The 25,993-nt window shown below is 38.4% G+C and overlaps 1 protein-coding gene and 1 long non-coding RNA gene across 4 annotated transcripts in view; both read left to right on the top strand.

Moving 5' to 3' along the window:
* Positions 1-25,993, top strand: part of LOC148946601 (uncharacterized) — a 139,676-nt gene that overhangs the window by 96,890 nt on the left and 16,793 nt on the right. For 2 of the 3 annotated variants that reach the window (XR_016142390.1, XR_016142392.1), the window contains one exon: positions 13,851-14,000. This is a non-coding gene — a long non-coding RNA (uncharacterized LOC148946601). Of the gene's footprint in view, positions 1-12,033; positions 12,162-13,850; positions 14,001-25,993 lie in introns of those variants that run through there. The other variant, XR_016142391.1, reaches the window with a different exon arrangement.
* Positions 9,401-10,150, top strand: LOC148946602 (uncharacterized). Its single transcript, XM_089096361.1, has one exon. The coding sequence runs from the start codon at positions 9,401-9,403 to the stop codon at positions 10,148-10,150; it is 750 nt and encodes a 249-aa protein (XP_088952487.1).

Raw genomic sequence — 25,993 nt, 5'->3', positions numbered from 1 at the left:
ACCCCTGCCCCCTACCCTGTTTCCGGAAAACGATATTGGGATCCACATCGGTGCAATACATGCCATTGACGACCGAATAAAGTGTGGGCTTCTGGAGAGGCCATGGAAACTGCCTATAGGATACCAAATGCAGCATTCTGTTCATTTAACGCGGGGGAAAGATGAAAAAATGTACTTGAACGATTCTCATTGGCAGAGTTTCTACTGGCTTGTATATTCTGCTGCACAGAAAAGCCTTATTGCAAATAATGCCCTCTTTTTGTAACTGGGGCTAGCGGGGGTTCAAACAAACAGGTTGCCTTACAAAAGCTGCTCACAAAGCCTGTCACAAAATTTGCCAAGTTACTGGGAAAAGATGGAAACCTGACCGTATTTGATACTTCCCAATACCATCGTGACGCAGTAGAAGCTGGAAAGTCGTTTCTAAGAGCCTACCATTCTCCGCACGAATCTGTAAATAACCGTGTTAACGAACAGTGAATGAAGCAAGTAACAGAAAACAGAGAGAAACTTAAGCCGATTCTGGAATCAATCATATTTCTAGGAAGGCAGAATATTCCACTGAGGGGCCAACGGGATGATGGCAGCTTAAACTTGGATGACATGCCACTTTCCAACGAAGGAAACTTCCGAGTACTACTACGTTATTATGTTGAAAGTGGCCACAGTAAATTAAAGGAACAACTGAAAACATATGGAAAAAATGCTACCTTTTCCAGCAAAACAACTCAAAACCAGTTGATTGAGTTTTGTGCGAAAGAAGTCATAGGTTTAATTCTAGAGAGAGTAAAGTCAGCAAGGTATTACATCATCATTTTCTATGAGACAATAGATGTGTCACATTCATCGCTACTTAGTTTAGCTCTTTGCTATGCCTTCAATAACCATAGACGCGAGGAAATCATAAGTTTTGTTGACGTCCATCATGCCAACTTTAAAAGTCCTTCTGCAGACAAACAGCCGACTGTCAACGGAAAAGTGATTGGCTAGCTAGTTCTAAACCTCTTGGAAGAAATGGGTTTGAATTTACTTGACTGTGGCGGAATCGGGATGGATGGGTGTGCAATGATGGTATCAACTGTGGTGCTGTAGTGGAAATTCAGAAAAAAGCTAAAAATGCTTCTCGTTGTCCCTGCTTTAACCACGCCCTGAACCTTTCCTTCAAGAAGCTCAGCTGTTTCGAGCATCAGAAATGCCATAGGCATTATAAAAGAAGTTGTTGTATTTTTTAATGCATATGCGAAGAGAAATTACGTCTTGAATAAGGTTCTGAAAGCTAAGCTCACGGGAATATGTGAGACAATGTGGATCGAGCGGCACGAGTCACTTATGCAGTTTGTGTCTGAACTTACAAAAGTCTTTGGAATCCAGGCTTTGGAACACATCAGTCACTGGAGTGAATCAGCAACCACTCCGAAGGCAAAGACGCTTGTGACAGCGTTACAGGAATTCGTGGTTCCCTTCAGTGTCTACTCAGCATTTTCGCTGTGACCTTGCCTCTTAGTCGGCTATTCCAGAAGAAGACTTTGGAGTTGAGTGCTGCCCATGGCCACGTTTCCGATCTTCTAGATGCTCTAGAAAAGCGACAGGAAACATGTGACGAAGAGTTTGCATTAGTATTCGAGCAAGCAACAGAATTGTCAGATGAAATCCAAATGTCTGTTGAAGTTCCAAGGATTACACAAAGACAGGTTCATCGAAATAATCCTCCTCATACTATGCCTGAAGAATATTATCGACGTGCTGTTTTTCTACCTATGCTCGACTCAGTCATAAGTGACTTAAAGAGCCGATTCTCAAGAGACACGCTGAACTCTTTCCGGTTAACCGTACTGCTGCCATCAAATATTGTAAATTGTACTGATGATTTGCTGCAATTTTCCATCAAAGGGATCTCTAGCATATACTATCAACTTCTTGGCTTATCAGTGCTGTCTACCAGCGCAACGCTTGTTTTGGCAGAAGCGCATGTGTGGAGAAGTAGATGGCTTCGGGTTAAAAGAGGAGGAGGTATTTTTCCTTGTTCAGTGGCAGGGTTCAGACTCGCCTATAAATTCCAATAAATTCCTATATTTTAATGCACTCCTATAAAATGCCTATATTTTGGCTAAAATCCTATTATTCCTATATTTACGGCTGAAGAGCACCAAGAACATTGCTCGTGATTTGCAATTTTCACTGCTCGTTAAGTAAGCCAAGATGTGCTTTTCTTTGCTGTTTACTCTGCTTGTAGACTGTGCTGTCTTTCGGTGTAGATCAATAATTAATTACAATTGTTGAGCTCTTTGAACTTAACTAATGCTTTGTGTTGGGAGTAGTAAGTTGCTTCTGCCTGGGCTATGCTGCTGTGTTGACTTAGTAGCCTATGTTTTGTTTTTTGTCATGTTGGGCCTGTCCAAAATGAGCAAAGATCAGTATATAGGCTAGCAGTCTCTGCTTAATGAGACTGTGAGTTCTTGCGACTTATGCGTTACCTGGCTGAACGCTATAAAAGGCTGATGCAAATACGGCCCAGTTTCGGACATATCCACATTTTTTCTTTTTATGGCCTTTTAATCGCAGGATGCTATTTTGCATCTGATGCTTGGTAATTAAGTATGGGGCCTACCAAGTTCAATAGTTCATGGCTTGCTAAGACGGATTGCAGCGGTAGAAAGGTTGGCGAATGGTGTAAGACTGGGAACGACCAGTACTCGTTCTTTTGCAAACTCTGCTCGAAAAATCTTGGTTGCACAACTGGGGTTGCTCAGCTAAACCAACATGTGTGATCTGCATAACACAAAGCCGCAGTTACTGCTCAACTACATCCACTACAGCTTCACCTGACAATCTCGAGTTGATGAAACAACCAAGGATAAACCATTAGTTGGTACAAACATGTTTTGTGAGCGTGATGCCAACTTTGAACTTTGAACTTTGACTTTATTCAATATAAACGCACAAATAAAACACAACTCCAGGGACTGATCAGTGATCCCTAGGATGCCGCTTATAAAGCTGAGTTAATATGGGCACTTCAGACGGTACAGAGTTCCATGTCTGCTAATTCTTAAGACCTTATTGCCACAACCTTCCTTGCAATGTTCCCCGGTAAGATCCCCGACGGAATGTCCCTATGTGCGAAGAAACTCACGTATCTGATCACCGATGCGCTGCGTCCTTACTATAAGCAAATGCTTGAAGGACATTCAGTCATATTTTGTACTAGAATATGACGAGACAACCAACAACGCTGGTATAAAAGAGTTACAGATACGTGTTCGGTATTGGTCCTCATACGGAAACGAAATCCAGAGCAGACATTTATGCACAAGTTTTGTGGGCCACGCGACAAGTGATGACCTGTATAGGAAGATTATGTCAGCCATTGAGCAGAATCAGCTGCCACTTGAAAAACTAATCACGCTTGGAAGTGATGGACCAAACGTCAACAAAAGCGTTTGGAACAAGTTCAATGCTGAAAAAAAGAAAGTGACGGGAAAGGGAATGTTGAACATTGGTACTTGCAACATCCACATAATTCATAACGCTTTCTTGAAAGGTCTTCAGGTGTTCAGAGAAGAAAGTACCGACTTTGTTATTCTTGTGCATACATTTTTTGACGGCTGGCCTGCACGTTGTGAAGACTATCGAAAGTACCAAAAGAAAAAGGGAGTGCCAGAGAATGCTTTCATGAAGCATATCCCAAGCCGCTGGCTGACGATTGGACGTGCCCTCGCTAGAATCATGCAGCAGTTGCCGGCAATCTTAGAGTACTTCCTGAACTTTGTGCCGAGAGAAAAAAACGAAAGAATCTTTTGTCCACTCCCAGATTTCTGACGATTGTGGCTTATAACAAAAGTGCAACGATGAAGGCCCAACTCGAGTTTGTTCTAGCCTCAGCAGAACTAATCATGAGTTTCACCTAACTATTCCAGAACGAAGAGCCTCTCATTCATGTTCTGCACTCATAGATCAAAAGACTAGTTTTAACCCTTTGTGGACGGGTCTTTACTCCAGATTTCGTGACCAAGACTGAAAATTTCTCACCAGAAATGAACCTTGCTGAAAAATTTGCAGAAAAGCCCATAGTTTCAGAAAATGTTGAACAAGCTTTCGGTGAGAAAGCAACACCGAAAGACAAGGACATTTTCTATGTCAATGTGTGAAAACATTTTATTGCGGGTATTCGCCATATTTTAAACAAATGTCCCCTGGAAAAGGGTGGTTTTCTAGAGGTTTTACGCTGTTTGAGTCCGATCAACATGAAGGATTCAAGAAGCATTGCAGGCATAACGGCTGTGGCACGCGAGATTGCGATTGGAGAAAGCTCAGACGTCGTCCAGGCTAATTGGCTGCTTTTGCAAACGGAAACTGGACCCCATGAGGACATTACTTGGATCGATCATTTTTGGTGCCATTATTTTGGACTGATGAATGAGCGCGGGGACAGCAAGTACCTGGAACTTACCAAGCTTATCAAAGCGGTGCTGACGTTGTCGCATGGCAGCGTAGATGTTGAGCGTGGGTTCTTGCGTTCTGGTAGGATTCTCGGTGAAGACCAGGCTTTGATGTCTGAACACGTTCTGGATGCGAGACTCATGGTATATGACACGTTGATGCTTTATGGAGGAAAACCAGAACCGTTTGTTATTACCAAAGAGCTGTTGAATCTTGCACTTTCCGCATGGTCTCGGTATCAACAATATCTGGATGAAAAGAAAAAAGAAGAGCTATCCGAGAAGGAGAAAGTGGCTTTTGAAGAGGACAGCAAGCGAAGTTGCAGGAGGTCGACGACAAAAAGAAAGAAATAGAAGACTTTGGAAGCAAAAGGAAAAAACTTAGAGCATCAGAGCAAGAAAAGAGAACAGTAGCAGATGCTCTACTTCAGGAAGTGACCGACAGAATGAAGAAGGCTGCCGAGTCCAAGAGTTCCATAGACATTGCCCTAGCTGTTTCTTTGCTCGAAGAAGCTGTGAAGTCCAGAACAAGTGAAAGAGAGCAGATTGTGGAATCTGCGAGGATGGAACAGTCTCCTGCAAAGAGAAAAACTGACCTCATATCGAAATTGATGCCCAAGAAGCAGCAAGAGTAGTTCCAAATATTTTACCTGTATCAATCAATCGTTGGCACAGTATGTGTATCTGATTTTTTGCTGTTTTTTACTATTTGTATAGTTTGTATTTGAAATAAAAAAAAAATAAATAAATGCAAAAACTCGGGAAATGACGAATTTATGTGACCAGGCATCCCACGCCATCTACCACAGATCTGATCCCGAGGACTTCCGAATCCTATATTTGGCCTATATTTGGGCCCGGGAAATCCTATAAAAATAGGACAGAGCCTATAATTTGGAACGAACCGACCTGTCCGAACCCTGCAGTCGAAGAAACTGCCAAGGAATGTGACAGAGACCTATATCCTTATCCCAGCCCACTTCTTGCTATTTTCATATCTCTTCAAGTGAGCCTGACATCTGCCGAGCGTAGCTTCTCAACTTTACGCAAACTGAAAACCTGGATCAGAGCACAGATGGAGTAAACTAAACTCATTGGTTCGGCCCTCCTTAATGTGCACCGTGACATCGATACCAGAATTGACAGGGTAATCGACAGGTTTGCGAACAATGGAGTCAGGAAGTTTGAATTTTTCTTGTAAACAGTTGTCAGTTGATCAAGTATAGTTTTTGTAAGCATTTTTGTGATGTATGAAAACCCCATTTTTATTAAATAAGAGACCGACAGGGACACATAAAACGTGAACAAAATCAACCTTTTTTGGCCGACAAAAAGGACACTACCCCCACTCTTTTTGGTAAGACTCCTCACCCCCCCCCCCTAGAACCAAAGGCTGAATCCACCCCTGATACACATGCCCTCCCCGCAATTAACGCTACTGGGAAGGACGCCCAAAAGGTAGGGTACCACCAAGAACGTATCCTGGATTGTTTTTGGGGGGATGGGGTTACAAAAAAACTTTAAAATCACATCAAAGATTTGTTAATATTCATTTTTATTACGTTTAATTATTTTGACAAACATCTTGGGGGGGAGAGAGTTAAAACCCATAACCTCCCCTGGATGTGGCCTTGGGTACCTCCTGATCACCCTAGATGTGTTGTCATAATAGGACAAAGGACTATGTCATAATAGGACTCTGAATCAATATTGATTCAGAGTTCAAAGCGATCACACCTGTCTAAAAAGGGATATTTTTCGAACATAATCAAATTAGTAAGTTTCGCAATCTAATTTCAGTGAAGTAAAAGAACAGTTATTTCATGACGAAATTGGACCATTTTACGAACATCATCAAATTAGTAAGTTTCGCAATCTAATCTCAGTGAAGTAAAAGAACATTTATTTCACAAAGAAATTGGACCGTCTCCGGCTTTTGTTTACCTGCTATCTGTTAAATGATATTTGATAGCGCTTTGCCTTATGAACTACAGATATACTATGAGCGAAAAATTTGTTTATTCGCCGCTGTTGAACTTTCTTTTCCGTTCGCTGAATAATGGCAATAAGCTATCGCAAGTAATTGACTCCGCAGTTAAGTTCTATGACAAGGAAAGGATAAATGAAGTCCGAGTTTTGCTGCATGAAATCACATGCGCTAACGAGCGGTTGTCTATGAAAGTCAAAGATGAAGATAACGTTAAAGAACTATGTCGTACAATGGTATCGGTGGTGAAAGATCAGAAATGTAAGCTTCCAAAGTTTGTTATAGTAGACCCACAAGAAGTTCCTACAACTGCAGACGAAATCAGTGCAGTCGTAATTACCCGTGTCAATGAGATGTGTAGAAAGGTAGACGGATTTATAGAATTACAAAGCCAGCAAAAATTCAGTCAACTACTTACCCAGACTTCAAAAACCTCCGTCCCCCCTCCCCAACAGTTATCCTACGCTGCATTAGTAATAAAAACTTTCCACGTGAATTAAAAACTCCCGAATACCGCAAGGAATTTATTACCCAATTGTGCGAAAATGACTGTGATGAAGTTTTTGAGCTGAAATGTTTTAAAACTGAAACTAAGCTACTTGTTAAGAACAAAAAGGCCGCCACGCGCATCGCCGAAAAAATAGCAAAGTCAGGTCCAAACATAGAAGCCCGTGCAAAGGCCCCATCATACATCGGTATCGTTACGCAAGTACCTCGGGATGTTACAGAGGAGGAATTAAAGGTCCTCTTCATGGGCGTAATTAAGGTCAAACGTTGTGGTACTGCACAGGCATTTAAACTCTATTTCCGAACCGCAGCTGACCTCAAACTTGCCGTCAAAAGCCCGCCAATGGTTGAAATAGAACGATTAAATGTGAAAAACTTCATTTTTATTGCCTCTCAAGTGTTACAAGTGCCTTAAAAATGGGCATAAAGCCGCTTCGTGTACAAATGAAGCTGTCTGTGGCCGATGCGTGAGTCCTGAACACGTTTCATCAAAGGACAGCCCCTGTACAAAGCCGATGCGTTGTGTAGCTTGTTATTCGTCGTCTCACACCTGCTATCACGTAAGATGCCCTGAAAACCAAAAAGTGATTACAGAGAAGCCTAACCATGGAAATTAGCGTCATTTACTGGAATATGCATGGCGATGCTTTTAATAAGTACCCTGTAATTGAAGAATTATTGAGGAATTACGACGTGTTATGTTTACAAGAACATTTCTTAATTGAGTTCAATAAGGAGCTCCTTGAATTCCCTGATTCTCACGTGTTATTTTTTTAGCCAGCCAAACGTCTTCTAAGCCACGACAAACCCTCTGGCGGCATTGCTACCCTAGTTCACAAAGCACTACCAAGCGTCCTCGTGAAGACCACAGCCAATCATATTGCTATTCAAATTGCGAATCTGACCGTTATTAAAACTTACCTTCCGACAGATTAAAAGTCCAAAAATTCTGAAAAATGCTTTGCTCTCACCGCCAAACGTCTTGCAAAATGTGTTACCCGCAACGCTATGCCCGAAAAGCTCATGATTGGTGATTTTAATTGTGACTTATGTGACTTGACCTCAATTCGATCAAATCTTATCCTGCAGCTTGCCAGTGACCTAGAAGTTCTAATGAAAAATAGGTAGGCAACTTATCTTCATCATACTGGGGCCACTACCAACATCGATCACGTTTTAGCATCAGGAAATCTGTCCCAAGACCAAGTGACAGTCCTGTCTTCAACATACACTTCTGACCATTTTCCGATAACTGTCAACGTAAAAATTTCTTCTGCTGCCCCAACAGCCAAGATTACAGTCTGGTTTGTCAAAGAAGAGTGGGAAAAGACAGACACATCATCTTTCCAATCGGTCTGTGATACAATCCTTCGCAAGATTAAGATCCCTTTCATTCTTTTACAAAAATCTGCAGTTATTTCTCGTGACGATGCTCGTGTGCTTATGGACATTTATTGTGCTCTTATTTGCCATGCCACTAAATGTGGCATAAAAGCTGCTGTGCCGACAGTGAAAATCAGGCGTGTAATGCGAACTCAAGGTTGGTACTGGAATTCTATACTGAAGTCTGCGTGTCATAAATCTAAGTAATAGCTCCCAGTCTGGCTTGATTTTGACAGACCATGAACATGCTTGGTTAACTGTGTCCGGAAATACGCAAACCGTGCATTTGCCAAAGCTCTAAACAAGCACAGGAGTGATGGCATAACAAATTTTTCTCAAAACATGAACCAAAATCCTAGTGCCCTGTGGAAACATGTCCTGCGACCCAAACGTTATGCTACGCCGGATTCTGTTCCTGGTGAAGATCTCTGGGAAGACCATTACCGCCGAGAGTTTGCACCTCCCCCCTCTAATCTTAGTGCATAACATGCTGAAAAGCTTAACTGTAATTTACAATGCCATACAAATAGTGATTTTGTTGTGACACGAAGTATTATTATCTCTGCTATAATGAAGTTGAAAAAGAAATTCAGTAAGGGCACTAATGGTATCTGCGGGGCTGCTCTTGATTTTAGTAGTGATCTTCTGGTTGACCACCTGAGCTTACTGTACCAAATGATATTCTCCTCTGGAATAGTGCCAAAATCTTTTTGCGAAGGTGAACTGATCCCTGTGTTAAAGCGAAGTAAACCTCCCCACCTTTGCAGTTCGTATAGACCCATTACTGTGTCGAATGTTTTTTGTAAGTTATTTGAGTTGCTAACATGCAATGAAATTCGGTCGAAATGTTACGTTCCTTCGGAGCAATTTGGCTTTCAGAAGGGACTAGGGTGTGGTCATGCCCTGTCAGCTCTATGTGCTATACTTTTGGATGCTGATGCAGCTAGTGAATCTCTAGCTCTTGGTAGCCACGATGTGCACCGTGCATTTGATTCGCTCATCCACGAATATATTTTATATTCGGCATATAAAAGGGGGGTCAACCCTTCGGTGTTAGGAGCGCGTTGGGATTTATATTCCTGGTATGAGTGATATTAATGTTGTCTTACCGGTTTATAAGGGAGTGAGAGAGGGATCTATTGTTTCACCGGATTTTTTCAATAAAGCAATAATAGAGCCACAATCGCAAATTGAATATTCATGCATAGTTCGCGGTTTGAATCTAAGCCTATTTTGTAATGCTGATGATGTGTTTATGCCTTGTCGGACTATTGCGCGCCTCAAGGAGAATTTTAAAATGTTAAATAATGAGTACTGGAAAATTGGTCATAGTTTCAATGCAGCCAAGTCTGAGATTGTTCTTTTTAATTGGAAGGATTCGACTGATGTATCTATTAGACTTGGTGATATTACCGTTAAGCCAGTGTCTTCGTTAACTTATTTAGGCCTTCCTGTCGGTACTTCCGTGCGAGCTACCCACTCGCTCATAGTTAGCCACCTGCAAAAGCGTATTTCGGCGTCATATGGTAATATTGTGGCAAACAAACTCCGTTTTAATCGCATGATTTTAGCTAGGTTGCATAATGGAACTGCGCTGCCGCATATTCTGTATATTGCACCTTTCTGGAGAATGCCTCAGAAATCAGACATAAAGCAAATTCGGTCCTACTACTTTCGTTATGCAAAGTATCTGTTGAGACTTGAGGTAGTCAAACCTTTGTGGACGCGTAACTCGTATATTAGCCTTCATTATAAAGTTACAGAACCATGTCAGGCCGTTATAAAACAGATTGACAATTTTAATGCAAGGCTGTCGCACGAGTGGTCGACATAAAGTGATAATTGATCTCAAGCACCTACCCGAATGTAGGTGCTTGAGATCAATTTTAGAATTTGTTCTAAAAATAAAGCACAATATAACGGCATTAACAAAAAATTTCATATGAATCACTTACGCTTGATTGTTATCTTAAGGTGGGCGGTAAAACTTCAAAAAGATGCTTCAAAAGGTGAAGTATTTAAAAAACATAGAATATCTATACATTGAGTATAATTAAAACAACTTTTTTTCAAGTCCAGTTTGCAAGTGCCTCAATAGGGCCGCTTGGATCGAATATAGATGGAGATTCTTATTGGAACTAAGGGTTTGATCCAGGAATAATTTTTTTTCGACAAAACATAACTCTTGAATTCAATTTGTCCTACCTTTACTAAATGTGTTTATTCATGGTTCCACTATATCCCAGTACAGTCCCCTCACTGGAAGCGTGCCCAAAAAGTTATATTATTTTCCTCTTGCCCCCCTTGTTGTCCCTAGAGCTTTAAAAGGCATTCAGAAGTAGATATACCCGACACCGATGTTTTTCTCAGCTTGGAATTAATTGGGGATGGCCAACCACTACAATTACCAATTCACGGTGAGTTTTGCACTAGGTATTGTTGCCAAACCCTGGTTTCTAAGACTACCACTGCTGGTCTGCTGCTAAAAACTTGCTGCAGCATGCGGCAGTAGTGTCGCTTTTAAGTAGTGCTTTTAAGTATTTGTTCTGTATTTTTGTTGTTGTTTTTTTCTTGCTTTTTTTTTCTTTTTTTTTGTGTGTTATGTTTTACTCCGTCTTCTTGCTTTTTTTTAGTGACGGGTTAGAAAATGAATAAATAAATAAATAAATAAAGGCTGCCAAGAGCCTCGGCCAGACCCAAACCAATATAATTCTTCTGGCCCTTCTAACAAAACTCCCGAGAGGCCTGGAGTCCAAAAATTTTTAATCTCTCCATCCTCACCTGCTTCTCAGAACACAGTGGGCCTATATAGAATATATTTCTCCGGAAAAAGCGGTATTCAAGAATACTGATTTTTTTCAATAAATAATTATTTTTATGCAGGTTCTGGTTTATTTTTTACCCCTATATATTTTTTTTCGGATCAAGGGTCCTCGAAGCATCTATATGGTATATTTATAACTGCTAGGTTTCTCCGCTATAGTTTTCATGGCTTCGCCAAAAGGAAAGATTTTTTTTTTTTTCACGGGGAAATCCACCATTATTGCAAGCCAAAGGTGGTTGTTTTCTGGCTCTCGTACTCCAATGATTTTCTTTTATTAGAGATATTTAAGAAGTAGCGTTTGCTTTAGATTAAAGCTGGTTTGTGTGGCCATTAGTGTAGCAATATTAATAAAATAAAGTAAATTCCATTTTTATTATATAATGACTCATTGAAGCACCGAGTTACCTAAGAAAAAAAGAGCTGCGCAAGCTTTTTGTCGACCCCACTCTGCTTTATCCCCTCCAACAAATTTCGTATTTAATTAAAGAGACTGTAATATCCCCCTCCCCCTCCCAGATGCTAGCTCCTTCTTGGTGATGAGTCATTTTACGGAGAAACATCAGTAAGAAACGCTTAGTTTATTAAAAATTATCACTATTTTTATATTTCAAAAAATAATATGACCAAGTCACTTCAATATTAGTGTAAGAAATAACATTTAAAATTCGTTAAAACAATTCATACGGTAGAATTAACCGTAGTTTTTCATTAAATTCTTCTCCTAAGGTGAAATTAATACAGTAGCGTAATAAAAATAAGGCGAAACCCATTAAGGAAAATCTAAATCTGCTAATAAATCCAAGCATTTTTGGATAATTTAGTGCCATCTATAATTAAGAAAACTTTTCCGCCAGGTGCATATTTGACAAAATTTTCGCCTTCATTATTGTTCCTCATGATGTACGTTATCGAAAGTTCAGACATTTACCTATTTTTGTGTGTTAAACAGTGTCAAGGTATAGAGTCTGACTGAAATCAAAGGAGATCAAGAAAAAGGATCGGAATTAATCAGACGGGAAAGGTAAATCTATCTAAGAAAATAAACATCGTCACTAATTATTTTTTTTGTTACTTATAGAAAGGATTTTCTGCAGGGGAAACACGGACGTTTTCATCCGGAATTCCAACATTTAGTTAAACATTTCCTAGGTTATAAAAATTTGCAATTGTTGAAATTATTTAGTTCTTTCTCTCGTTTCTCGTAAAACTTGAATTTTTTTTTCCAAGTCAATCAAATTTCTCCATCCTTTTCGATGTTTTCACGCGCCTATACCTAGAAACTAAATAAAACAAAAACTATTGGTTCATGTAATTTCCTCATCTGGTTTTGGACACTTTCCAATAATCAGGAATAAGAAATAAGACTAAAACACACTAAACTATAAAACAATCAGAATAAAAATCGGTAAGATTTAACTCATAACCCGGTGTAAAGAGGGTGAAGGGTGATATAATTATACTTCTATAAGACACACCATTTATTCCAAAGTGTACGAATAAAACAACGAGAAAATACATAAATCCCTTCGTTTATCTAAGTCTGAGGCAAAAACTTATTTTTAACATTTATCTGCATGGCATATTTCAGAATTGTATACTGACATTATATTTTATTCTTATATATTTATATATTATATTTTAATATTGTGCATATTATATATATATATATATATATATATATATATATATATATATATATATATATATATATATATATATATATATATATATATATATATATATATATATATATATATATATATATATATATATATATATATATATATATATATATATATATATATATATATATATATATTGTATAATACATATATTGCATTATATATTGTCTATATGTTGTTATGACAATGCCGTACGCGGGATTTTTTTCCATCCTGGGGGAGGATGGAAATTTTTGGCGGGAACATGAGATACGGAGACATTTTTTAACGGGAACATAATCTTAAAAAAATAATTCAGAGCGAGAAGGGGGCCAATGGTGATAAAAATTTCTTTTTATTGCAATAAAAATTACCCAGATATTAAAAACAATTTAGGATTGGGGGGGGGTAGATATTGTACTTTTTTTTAATAAACTGCTGTTTTAAAAGGGCATAATTTTATTCCTCTTTTCAGCCCCTGATATTATGCAGAACTAATTTTAATATTAAAGGTTAAATTTCAACTCTAATTATACTTGACTAAAGAACAATTAAATACATATTTTGATAAATATATATTTTGGGAGGAATATATACATCCAGTTATCTTCATAGCAAATACGATGCAAGACAATCTAACTAATCAATTGGGGCTGACTCTATAGGGTGCCCTATAAATCTTGTTTTAATAAAAAAAATCATATGATAGCTATTGAACTCCCAATTCATCCCTTCATTGCTTGAATTGACAGCTTGTGTGTTGAAGTAATTATTTTAATTGAGCCTAAATTAGTCAACCAACTTATTAACTTCGAAGAAATATAAAGAAACACATCAGGGCCGCATTTAGGATTTTTTTTTCTTTTTTTTTGGGGGGGGGGGTGTTAACAAAACTATTTTTTAGGGGGGTCGGTGGTACAAAAATCTTGAACAAACACATCAAAAATTTGTTTATATTCATTTTTGGTACGTTTTCACGAGTCGGACAAAGATTTGGCGGGGGGGGATGATAAAATTGGCCTTTATTCCGAGTTTTAATCTTTTTTCAGTTATGTCCAATAAAGACAATTTGAAACCCCCAGCCGAGTTTATTCAAGCATGCATTCTAGATCCAAGATTCCCACGACTAGTCGAAGAAATAGAAGAATTCTTGCTGAACCAAAGACGAGTTGGACTGAAGAATAATCACATAAGAAAAGGTAAGGGTAAAAAAAAAGTTCAATTAATAGGTAATATCTAAAAATTATAGCTAAAAATCTAAAAAAGTAGCGAATAATAAATAAAAATAATAGTCAATATAAAATAAATATTACAAATTTAATATAAATTATATAAACTTTATATAAACATAATATAAAATAATATCTAAAAAATAGCTAATAGCTAAAAAATAGTGGCTAAAATAGGTTAGGTAAGGGTGAGGTTTCACATAAAAAAAGGCAAGGGAAATTGAAGACAAAAATAAAATGTAGCAGAATAGCTTGTTTCTGTAAAATCTCGCTCACTTTCTCTTGTAAATTAGTTTTTTTTTCGACTTTCCTTTTAGCTTCACAATCAACCTAAAAACTTTAAGACTTTGTTTAATCCTAAATTTGCGGCGCCAGGTGTTATTAATTATTTGATATACCACTAGTCTTTCACAGAGGTTTTAGATGACTATTGGAGACTATTGTTCGCTGACTATTTCGATGACTGACTGTTCGATGACTATTGTTCGCTTTTGAAAGAGCGAACAGAGAAACATTTAGGGATTACGTGTCCGGGAAGATCATTCCAAAGCAAAGTACGACAGCGAAGCGAAGCTGTTCTTTATACTGATTTCTCAGCATGCCAACCTCAAGATAATTGGATCGAGCTGTGTGCCTACGTATCTGTCATGTCGGGTAGACAACAGGGGTACAACACGACAAACCTCTGGGGAAGGAGATGAATTTATGTGTCTGTAGAAAACAACCCTCAATGCTACATCAAACCTCTTACTAACAGACGTAAGAAAGTCGTGGGAACCGACTAAACCTGCAATATTATCCCTATTCTTGATCTTTTGAAGTGGTTTCAACAACATTTTCAGAGCGCCAAAATATAGCGGACATACATACTCAGCAATGGGTATAATTCAAGACTTGTAAAGAACTTGGCTGACTATTGGATTAACTACCATTAAATGGAACTGCCGAGTAATAGCGTGATTATACAAAAAAAAATACTTTTTTTCAACTGAAACCAAGGAGCAAAATTAAAACCTAAAACGGACAAAAACTGTTACGTATACGACGGGGTTGCTCCCTCCTCAATACACGCTTTTTACGCTAAAGTTTTTAGAACTTTTAAAAAAGCTTATTAAACTAGTTAAAGTTCACTTGTGTTTCAAGAGTCATTGTTAAATAATTGGAACAAAAACTCGCGCTTTAGCGTAAAGAACGTGGTATTGAGGAAGGGAGAGCCCCAGCTCTCCCTCATTGGAAAATATCTTCCCCCACGAAAAATTCCTCTGTGGAAGTCCTCCCACTTACCCCGAGTCACAAGTTTATCCAACTTAGATTTAGGTTTGTCCAGCCTATCACAAGTTTATCCAACTTAGATTTAGGTTTGTCCAGCCTATCACAAGTTTGTCCAACTTAGATTTAGGTTTGTCCAGCCTATCACAAGATTTGTCCAACTTAGATTTGAGGTTTGTCCAGCCTATCACTAAGTTTGTCCAACTTAGATTTAGGTTTGTCCAGCCTATCACAAGTTTGTCCAACTTAGATTTAGGTTTGTCCAGCCTATCACAAGTTTATCCAACTTAGATTTAGGTTTGTCCAGCCTATCACAAGTTTATCCAACTTAGATTTAAGGTTTGTCCAGCCTATCACAAGTTTGTCCAACTTAGATTTAGGTTTGTCCAGCCTATCACAAGTTTATCCAACTTAGATTTAGGTTTGTCCAGCCTATCACAAAAGTTTGTCCAACTTAGATTTAGGTTTGTCCAGCCTATCACAAGTTTATCCAACTTAGATTTAGGTTTGTCCAGCCTATCACAAGTTTATCCAACTTAGATTTAGGTTCGTCCAGCCTATCACAAGTTTGTCCAACTTAGATTTAGGTTTGTCCAGCCTATCACAAGTTTATCCAACTTAGATTTAGGTTTGTCCAGCCTATCACAAGTTTGTCCAACTTAGATTTAGGTTTGTCCAGCCTATCACAAGTTTATCCAACTTAGATTTAGGTTTGTCCAGCCTATCACAAGTTTATCCAACTTAGATTTAGGTTTGTCCAGCCTATCACAAGTTTATCCAACTTAGATTTAGGTTTGTCCAGCCTATCACAAGTTTATCCAACTTAGATTTAGGTTTGTCCAGCCTATCACCAGTTTATCCAACTTAGATTTAGGTTTGTCCAGCCTATCACAAGTTTATCCAACTTAGATTTAGGTTTGTCCAGCCTATCACAAGTTTGTCCAACTTAGATTTAGGTTTGTCCAGCCTATCACAAGTTTATCCAACTTAGATTTAGTTGGTTTGTCCAGCCTATCACAAGTTTATCCAACTTAGATTTAGGTTTGTCCAGCCTATCACAAGTTTATCCAACTTAGATTTAGGTTTGTCCAGCCTATCACAAGTTTGTCCAACTTAGATTTAGGTTTGTCCAGCCTATCACAAGTTTGTCCAACTTAGATTTAGGTTTGTCCAGCCTATCACAAGTTTATCCAACTTAGATTTAGGTTTGTCCAGCCTATCACAAGTTTATCCAACTTAGATTTAGGTTTGTCCAGCCTATCACAAGTTTATCCAACTTAGATTTAGGTTTGTCCAGCCTATCACAAGTTTATCCAACTTAGATTTAGGTTTGTCCAGCCTATCACAAGTTTATCCAACTTAGATTTAGGTTTGTCCAGCCTATCACAAGTTTATCCAACTTAGATTTAGGTTTGTCCAGCCTATCAGCTAAGTTTATCCAACTTAGATTTAGGTTTGTCCAGCCTATCACAAGTTTATCCAACTTAGATTTAGGTTTGTCCAGCCTATCACAAGTTTATCCAACTTAGATTTAGGTTTGTCCAGCCTACACAAGTCCACAAGTTTATCCAACTTAGATTTAGGTTTGTCCAGCCTATCACAAGTTTGTCCAACTTAGATTTAGGTTTGTCCAGCCTATCACAAGTTTATCCAACTTAGATTTAGGTTTGTCCAGCCTATCACAAGTTTATCCAACTTAGATTTAGGTTTGTCCAGCCTATCACAAGTTTATCCAACTTAGATTTAGGTTTGTCCAGCCTATCACAAGTTTTTCCAACTTAGATTTAGGTTTGTCCAGCCTATCACAAGTTTATCCAACTTAGATTTAGGTTTGTCCAGCCTATCACAAGTTTATCCAACTTAGATTTAGGTTTGTCCAGCATATCACAAGTTTATCCAACTTAGATTTAGGTTTGTCCAGCCTATCACAAGTTTATCCAACTTAGATTTAGGTTTGTCCAGCCTATCACAAGTTTATCCAACTTAGATTTAGGTTTGTCCAGCCTATCACAAGTTTCTCCAACTTAGATTTAGGTTTGTCCAGCCTATCACAAGTTTATCCAACTTAGATTTAGGTTTGTCCAGCCTATCACAAGTTTATCCAACTTAGACTTAGATTTAGGTTTGTCCAGCCTATCACAAGTTTATCCAACTTAGATTTAGGTTTTGTCCAGCCTATCACAAGTTTATCCAACTTAGATTTAGGTTTGTCCAGCCTATCACAAGTTTATCCAACTTAGATTTAGGTTTGTCCAGCCTATCACAAGTTTGTCCAACTTAGATTTAGGTTTGTCCAGCCTATCACAAGTTTGTCCAACTTAGATTTAGGTTTGTCCAGCCTATCACAAGTTTGTCCAACTTAGATTTAGGTTTGTCCAGCCTATCACAAGTTTATCCAACTTAGATTTAGGTTTGTCCAGCCTATCACAAGTTTATCCAACTTAGATTTAGGTTTGTCCAGCCTATCACAAGTTTGTCCAACTTAGATTTAGGTTTGTCCAGCCTATCACAAGTTTGTCCAACTTAGATTTAGGTTTGTCCAGCCTATCACAAGTTTATCCAACTTAGATTTAGGTTTGTCCAGCCTATCACAAGTTTATCCAACTTAGATTTGAGGTTTGTCCAGCCTATCACAAGTTTATCCAACTTAGATTTAGGTTTGTCAGCCTTGTCAGCCTATCCAAGTTTATCCAACTTAGATTTAGGTTTGTCCAGCCTATCACAAGTTTATCCAACTTAGATTTAGGTTTGTCCAGCCTATCACAAGTTTATCCAACTTAGATTTAGGTTTGTCCAGCCTATCACAAGTTTATCCAACTTAGAGTTAGGTTTGTCAAGCCTATCACAAGTTTATCCAACTTAGATTTAGGTTTGTCCAGCCTATCACAAGTTTGTCCAACTTAGATTTAGGTTTGTCCAGCCTATCACAAGTTTATCCAACTTAGATTTAGGTTTGTCCAGCCTATCACAAGTTTGTCCAACTTAGATTTAGGTTTGTCCAGCCTATCACAAGTTTATCCAACTTAGATTTAGGTTTGTCCAGCCTATCACAAGTTTATCCAACTTAGATTTAGGTTTGTCCAGCCTATCACAAGTTTATCCAACTTAGATTTAGGTTTGTCCAGCCTATCACAAGTTTATCCAACTTAGATTTAGGTTTGTCCAGCCTATCACAAGTTTATCCAACTTAGATTTAGGTTTGTCCAGCCTATCACAAGTTTATCCAACCAACTTAGATTTAGGTTTGTCCAGCCTATCACAAGTTTATCCACCTTAGATTTAGGTTTGTCCAGCCTATCACAAGTTTGTCCAACTTAGATTTAGGTTTGTCCAGCCTATCACAAGTTTATCCAACTTAGATTTAGGTTTGTCCAGCCTATCACAAGTTTGTCCAACTTAGATTTAGGTTTGTCCAGCCTATCACAAGTTTATCCAACTTAGATTTAGGTTTGTCCAGCCTATCACAAGTTTATCCAACTTAGATCGAAGTTATTAAAGTTGTAAAATTTACAGAGTTGGGTGTTGATATTCACAGTTTAAGTTTACTTGTGAAATATTTTTGTTGTCAGTAAAGCGTTATTTTTGGGTAAGCATCACACAATTAATTATAGTTAAAATTAGCACGGGTCACTGTTTACATACAGTTTGTTGCAATGATCTGATTGTTTTGCTCCAAGGCTGTATCCAGGGGGTGATTAGGGGGTTTGAACCCCCAAAAATGTTTTTCTGACTTGTAAAAACGTAACAAAAATGGACATAAAGAAATTTTATATGCGTTTTTTGAGTTTTTTTCTGTGTAAACCCCTCCCCCCCCCCAAAAAAAAAATGTTTTTTTGAGTAAAATCCCCTCCTAAAAAAAAATCCTGGGTACGGCCTTTTTTGCTCTTTACTTTTCGTAGACAAAAAAATATTATTTTTAAGATATACCCTCCAGGAAAATCTATTAGAATGTGTAGTACGGCAACAGACATAAGAACAGAAGTAAAAAAAAAAAAAAAATACGACCATCCCTTCCGTATGAAGTGACTCTGAGAAAAAAAATAATTATACATTGAAGCCTTATAGCTAAATTAAAACTGTATGCCACGCTAGAACATTGTTCTCATTGTTCTAATAATGGAAAAATCTACAATGAGGGGAAATTTAAATAGAAAAACTCAAATGTTAAAATAGCTTGACCGACCACAGTTGTTGCTTGTTCGTTTATATTAGCGACAACCCTTTTAAACAAAGGTAAAAATAAAACATCTGAGAGATTTTCATTACAATAATAATATTACACATTAACATTAATTAAAATAATTGTTAGGTTATCCATTTATGCGACGACTTTCCCTTGCGCGGTGCGGGATTAAACCTGACACCCGCGATTAGCAGACACGGTAACTTTCATTATACCAGCACAAGGGTAACTGAAAGTAGGGAAGGGGGTACCAGCCCTGACCCACACCCCTGCTGCCATCTACAATTGAGTCTAACGCTGACAGGCTATAATTTATTCAAGGATTATTGATCTACCAAGGGGAGAGAATTTCTGAGAAATTGATTTGCATAATCAAGGGGAAGTAGATTTCTGGGAAATTGATTACATAATCGGCGGGGAATTATTGATTCGCTAACGGAACAAGAAATGACATCACTTGTTTCCTAGGAATTATACGGGACTCTAAAGAGATAGAAATTCCATTTTTAAATATGGCTTCTTTGGTCTTTAGGTCAGAGAGATAAATTGATATTCTATCAAAGCCATAATAGTGTAGCTACGAACACCTTCGAGATGAAGAGATTAACCCGGGAAATGGTTCCTTGGGAATTTCAAATGTGACAGCGCAGGGATGCCAAAAAAAGGAACTCGGTGAAATTACTTTTAGGGGATTATTTGGGAAAAACAGTTTGAGACATTTTAGAAGATGATTTGGGCGAAACAGTTTGAGACATTTTAGAAGATGATTTGGGGTGAAACTCCGTGGTCGTTATTATACACAAGTTCCATTTGAACATTGTTGTGAGGTCCCCTACCTCAATCCCAAAGGGCCCCATCTCCCCGGGCCCTAAATGGGGCCCCTCCCCCCCCTCCCCGGGCCCCCGAGCCTCCCAACGGAGCCCCCCCCCCTTCCCCCGGGCCCCCCATTTTTTAAAATACTTTTTTGTGCACTTGAGACACAGAAGGGCCCCCAGATTTCAAAAGGCTTTATTATATCTTTTCAGAACAAGTTCCTTTCTTAATATCCCTCTTAAACCCATTTTACAAGTTGAAGTACTCATCCTTTTCACCCACAACTTAGCTTTACAGCATTTTGAATACCCCAACACCAAGCAATACTTTTCAAAGGCTTTATTATATCTTTTCAGAACAATTTCTTTACGTAATGTCCCTCTTAAACCCATTTTACAAGTTGAAGTACTCATCCTTTTCACCCACAACTTTACCTTACGGCTTTTTATCTACCCCAACACCAAGCAATACTTTTTCAAAGGCTTTATTATATCTTTTAAGAACAATTTCTTTACGTAATGTCCCTCTTAAACCAATTTTACAAGTTGAAGTACTCATCCTTTTCATACACAACTTTACTTTACGGCTTTTTATATACCCCAACACCAAGCAATACTTTTCAAAAAGGCATTATTATATTATTTCAGAACAAGTTCTTTTCTTAATGTCCTTCATAAACCAAATTACAACTTGAAGTACCCATCCTTTTCACCACATACAAACAGAGAAAGACAGGCACTTTACACATACAAACCAACAAAGACAGACACTTCAGACATACAAACCAACAAAGACAAACACTTCAGACTTACATACAGAGAAAGACAGGCACTTAAGACATACAAACCATCAAAGACAGACACTTCAGACATACAAACCATCAAAGATAGAAACTTCAGACATACAAAGCAACAAAGACAAATACTACAGACATACAAACAGAGAAAGACAGACACTTCAGACATAAAAACAAACAAAGACAAACACTTCAGAATGCAAACCAACAAAGACAAACACTTCAGACATAGAAACCGACAAAGACAAACGCATCAGACATACAAATAAACAAATACAGACATTTTAGACATACAAACAAACAAAGACAGACACTTTACACATACAAACCGACAAAAACATACAAACAGATCAAACTTCAGACATAAAAAGAGAGAAAGAAAGGCACTTTAGACACACAAACCAACAAAGACAGACACTTAAGACATACAAACCAACAGAGAAACACACTTCAGACATTCAAACATAGAAAGACAGGCACATTAGACATACACACCAACAAAGACCAAAAACCAACAAAAAGTCAAACACTTCAGACGTACAAATAGAGAAAGACAGGCACTTTAGACATACAAATTGACAAAGACAGACACTTCAGACATATAAACCAACAAAGACAAACACTTCAGACATACAAACAGAAAAAGACAAACACTTTAGACATTCAAACCAACAAAGACAGACACTTCAGACATGCAAACCAAAAAACACAGACACTTCAAACATACAAACAAACAAAGATAAGGACCTCAGACATGCAAACCAACAAAGGCAGACACTTAAGACATACAAACAGACAAATAAAAACACTTTAAAAAGGCAAATAAACAAAGACAAACACTTTAGACATTCAAACCAACAAAGACAAACACTTCAGACCTACAAACAACGAAAGGCAATCACTTTAGACATACAAGCCAACAAAGCCAAACACTTCACCCATACATACAGAGAAAGATAGGCACTTTAGACATTCAAACATAGAAAGACAGGAACTTTAGACATAAAAACCAACCAAGACAGACACTATAGACATACAAACAGAGAAAGACAAACACTTTAGACATAGAAACAGATAAAGACAAACACTTTAGACATACAAACCAACCCAGACAGGCACTTCAAACATACAAACTAACAAAGACAAACACTTCAGTCATACAAACAGAGAAAGAGAGACACATTAGACATACAAAGACATGCACTTAAGACTTACAAACCAACAAAGACAAGCACTTCAGACATACAAACCAACACGGACAAGCACTTTAGACAAACAAACAGAGAAAGACAAACACTTTAGACAAACAAACCAAAAAAGACAGACACTTCAGACATACAAACCAACATAGATAGACACTTCAGACATACAAACAAACAAAGACAAACACTTTAGACATACAGACATACAAAGACAGACACTTTAGACATTCAAACATAAAAGGATAGACACTTCAGACATATAAACAAACAATGTCAAACACTTTAGACACACACACAAACAAAGACAGACCCTTCAGACATGCAAACTAAAAAAGACAGACACTTCAGATATTCAAACCAACAAAGACAAACACTTCAGACATACAAACAAAGAAACACAAGCATTTTAGCCATACAAACAAAAAAGGAGGCACACTTCAGACATACAGAGAGACAAAGACATGCACTTCATGCATACAAACGGATAAAGACAGACACGTCAGACATAAAACCCAACAGTGACAGACACTTCAGACATACAAACTGACAAAAATAGACACTTTAGACATACAAACAGAGAAAGACAAGCACTTTAGACATATAAACCAACAAAGACACACACTTCAGACATACAAACCAACAAAGACAAACACTGGGATTTGCAATCACCAACCCAGACAAACAGACAGACAGGCAATGGAATAAGCAAACACCCCCCAGACGCACAAGCAAAAAGAGTGAGAAACACATTTAAATACATAGATTCACACATATAAACCGAGAAAGACAGACACTTCATACATACAAACCAACAAGGACAAACATTGGGACTTGCAATCACAAACCCAGACAAAGACAGGCACTGGGATAAGCAAACACGCGCCCAGACACACAAGCAAAAAGAGTGAGAGACACATACAAATACATATATTCACACATACAAACCGTGAAAGACAGACACTTCATACATACAAACTAACAAAGACAAACTCTGGGACTTGCAATCACCAACCCAGACAAACAGACAAAGACAGGGACCGGGATAAGCAACGCCCAGACACACAAGCAAAAAGAGTGAGAGACACATACAAATACATGGATTCACACATACAAACCGAGAAAGACAGACACTTCAAACATACAAACAAACAAAGACAAACACTGGGACTTACAATCACCAACCCAAACAAACAGACAAAGACAGACACTGGCATAATCAAGCACCTGCCCAGACGCAAAGTCAAAAAGATTGTGAGACACATACACATACATAGATTCACACATACAAACCGAGAAAGACAGACACTTCAGACATACAAACCAACAATGACAAACACTGGGACCTGCAATCACCAATCCAGACAAACAGACAAAGACAGGCACTGGAATAAGCAAACACTCGCCCAGACACACAAGCAAACAGAGGGAGAGACACATACAAATACATAGATTCACAAATACAAACCGAGAAAGAAAGACACTTCAGACATACAAACTAACAAAGACAAACACTGGGACTTGCAATCACCAGCCCAGACAAACAGACAAAGACAAGCACTGGCATAAGCAAACACTCACCCAACCGCACAATCACCAACCCAGACAAACTGATAAAGATAAGCATTGGGATGAGCAAACACCTATCAAGACACAAAGACAAAAAGATTGTTAAAAACAAACACGTATATATATTGACACACAGAAATCGAGAAGGACAGACACTTCAGACTCGCAAACCAACCATGACAATAACTGGGACTTACAATCTCCAACCCAAACAAATTGAAACACAAAGGCACTGGGAATAAGCAAACACCCGCCCAGACACACAAGCAAATCGAGGGAGAGATACATACAAAAACATAGATTCACACATACAAACCGAGAAGGACAGACACTTCAGACATGCAAACCGACAAAGAGAGTCACTGGGACGTGCAATCACAAACCCAGACAAACAGACAAAGACAGGCAATGGGATGAACAAACACCCACCCAGACACAAAAGCAAAAAAAGTGAGAGACACATACAAGTACATAGATTCACACCTACAAACCGAGAAAGACACATACAGACACATACAAATACATAAATTCACACATACAAAATAAGAGAGACACTCACTGGCACTTGCAAACACCAACCCACACAAACAGACAAAGACAGGAACTAGGATAGGCAAACACTCGCCCAGACACACAAGCCAAAAGAGTGAGAGACACATACAAAAACATAGATTCACACATACAAACCGAGAAGGACAGACACTTCAGACATGCAAACTGAGAAAGAGAGGCACTGGGACTTGCAATCACCAACCCAGACAAACAGACAAAGACAAACACTGGAACGCGCAAGCACCCGTCCAAACGCAAAGGCAAAAAGATTGTTAGAAACAATTACATATATAAATTCACAAACAGAAATAGAGAAGGACAGACACTTCAAACATACAAACCCACAATGACAAACACTGGGACCTGCAATCACCAATCCAGACAAACAGACAAAGACAGGCACTGGGATAAGCAAACACCTACCCAGACACAAAGGCAAAAATAGTGAGAGACACATACACATACATAGATTCACACATAGAAATCGAGAAAGACAGACACTTCAGACATACAAACCCACAAAGACAAACCCTGGGACTTGCAATCACCAACCCAGACAAACAGACAAAGACAGGCACTGGGAATAAGCAAACACCCGCCCAGACACACAAGCAAATCGAGGGAGAGATACATACAAATACATAGATTCACACATACAAACCGAGAAAGACAGACACTTCAGACATACAAACCCACAAAGACAAACACTGGGACTTGCAATCACCAACCCAGACAAACAGACGAAGACAGGCACTGGGATAAGCAAACACTCGCTCAGACGCACAAGCAAAAAGAGTGAGAAACACATACAAATACATAGATTCACACACACAAACCAAGAAAGACAGACACTTCAGACATACAAACTAAAAATGACAAACACAGGAACGTGCAATCACAAGTCTAGAAAAACACACAAAGACAGGCAACGGAATAAGCAAACACTCACCAAGACACACAAGCAAACAGAGGGAGAGACACATTTAAATACATAGATTGACAAATACAAACCGAGAAAGACAGACACTTCAGACATACAAACAAAGAAAGACAAACACTGGGACTTACAATCACCAACCCAGACAAATAGACAAAGTCAAGCACTGGGATAAGCAAACATCCACCCAGACACACAAGCCAAAAGAGTGAGAGACACATACAAAAACATAGATTCACACATACAAACCGAGAAAGACAGACACTTCAGACATACAAACTGAGAAAGACAGGCACTGGGACTTGCAATCACCAACCCAGACAAACAGACAAAGACAGGCACTGGGACAATACCTAAATCTCATTCAAGAAACTATGAAAAAAAATTGTAAGTAAGTAAGTAACAAACACTTTCTTGAAGTCGCCCCAGGGGGCCTAGTGAGAGAGACATGCAAAAAGCTAGGTTCATTTTTTTACTAAAGCAAGTGCTACCATCTATTTCAATTAAGGTATAGATGGCAGCACAACTGATTTTTCCTTCACCCGGGCACCTGCAGCCAACCTACAATACCAACCTTTTTTTTCAAGTAACTGCATTCACGTTAGGTTCATTTAGGTTCAACGTTAGGTTCATTTAGGTTTGCTT

Source organism: Artemia sp. Qi Xiang Cuo, chromosome 11 (genome assembly GCF_049724085.1).
Source record: "Artemia sp. Qi Xiang Cuo chromosome 11, ASM4972408v1, whole genome shotgun sequence".
NCBI lineage: Eukaryota > Metazoa > Arthropoda > Branchiopoda > Anostraca > Artemiidae > Artemia > Artemia sp. Qi Xiang Cuo.
This window is presented reverse-complemented; position numbering and strand designations above follow the sequence as displayed.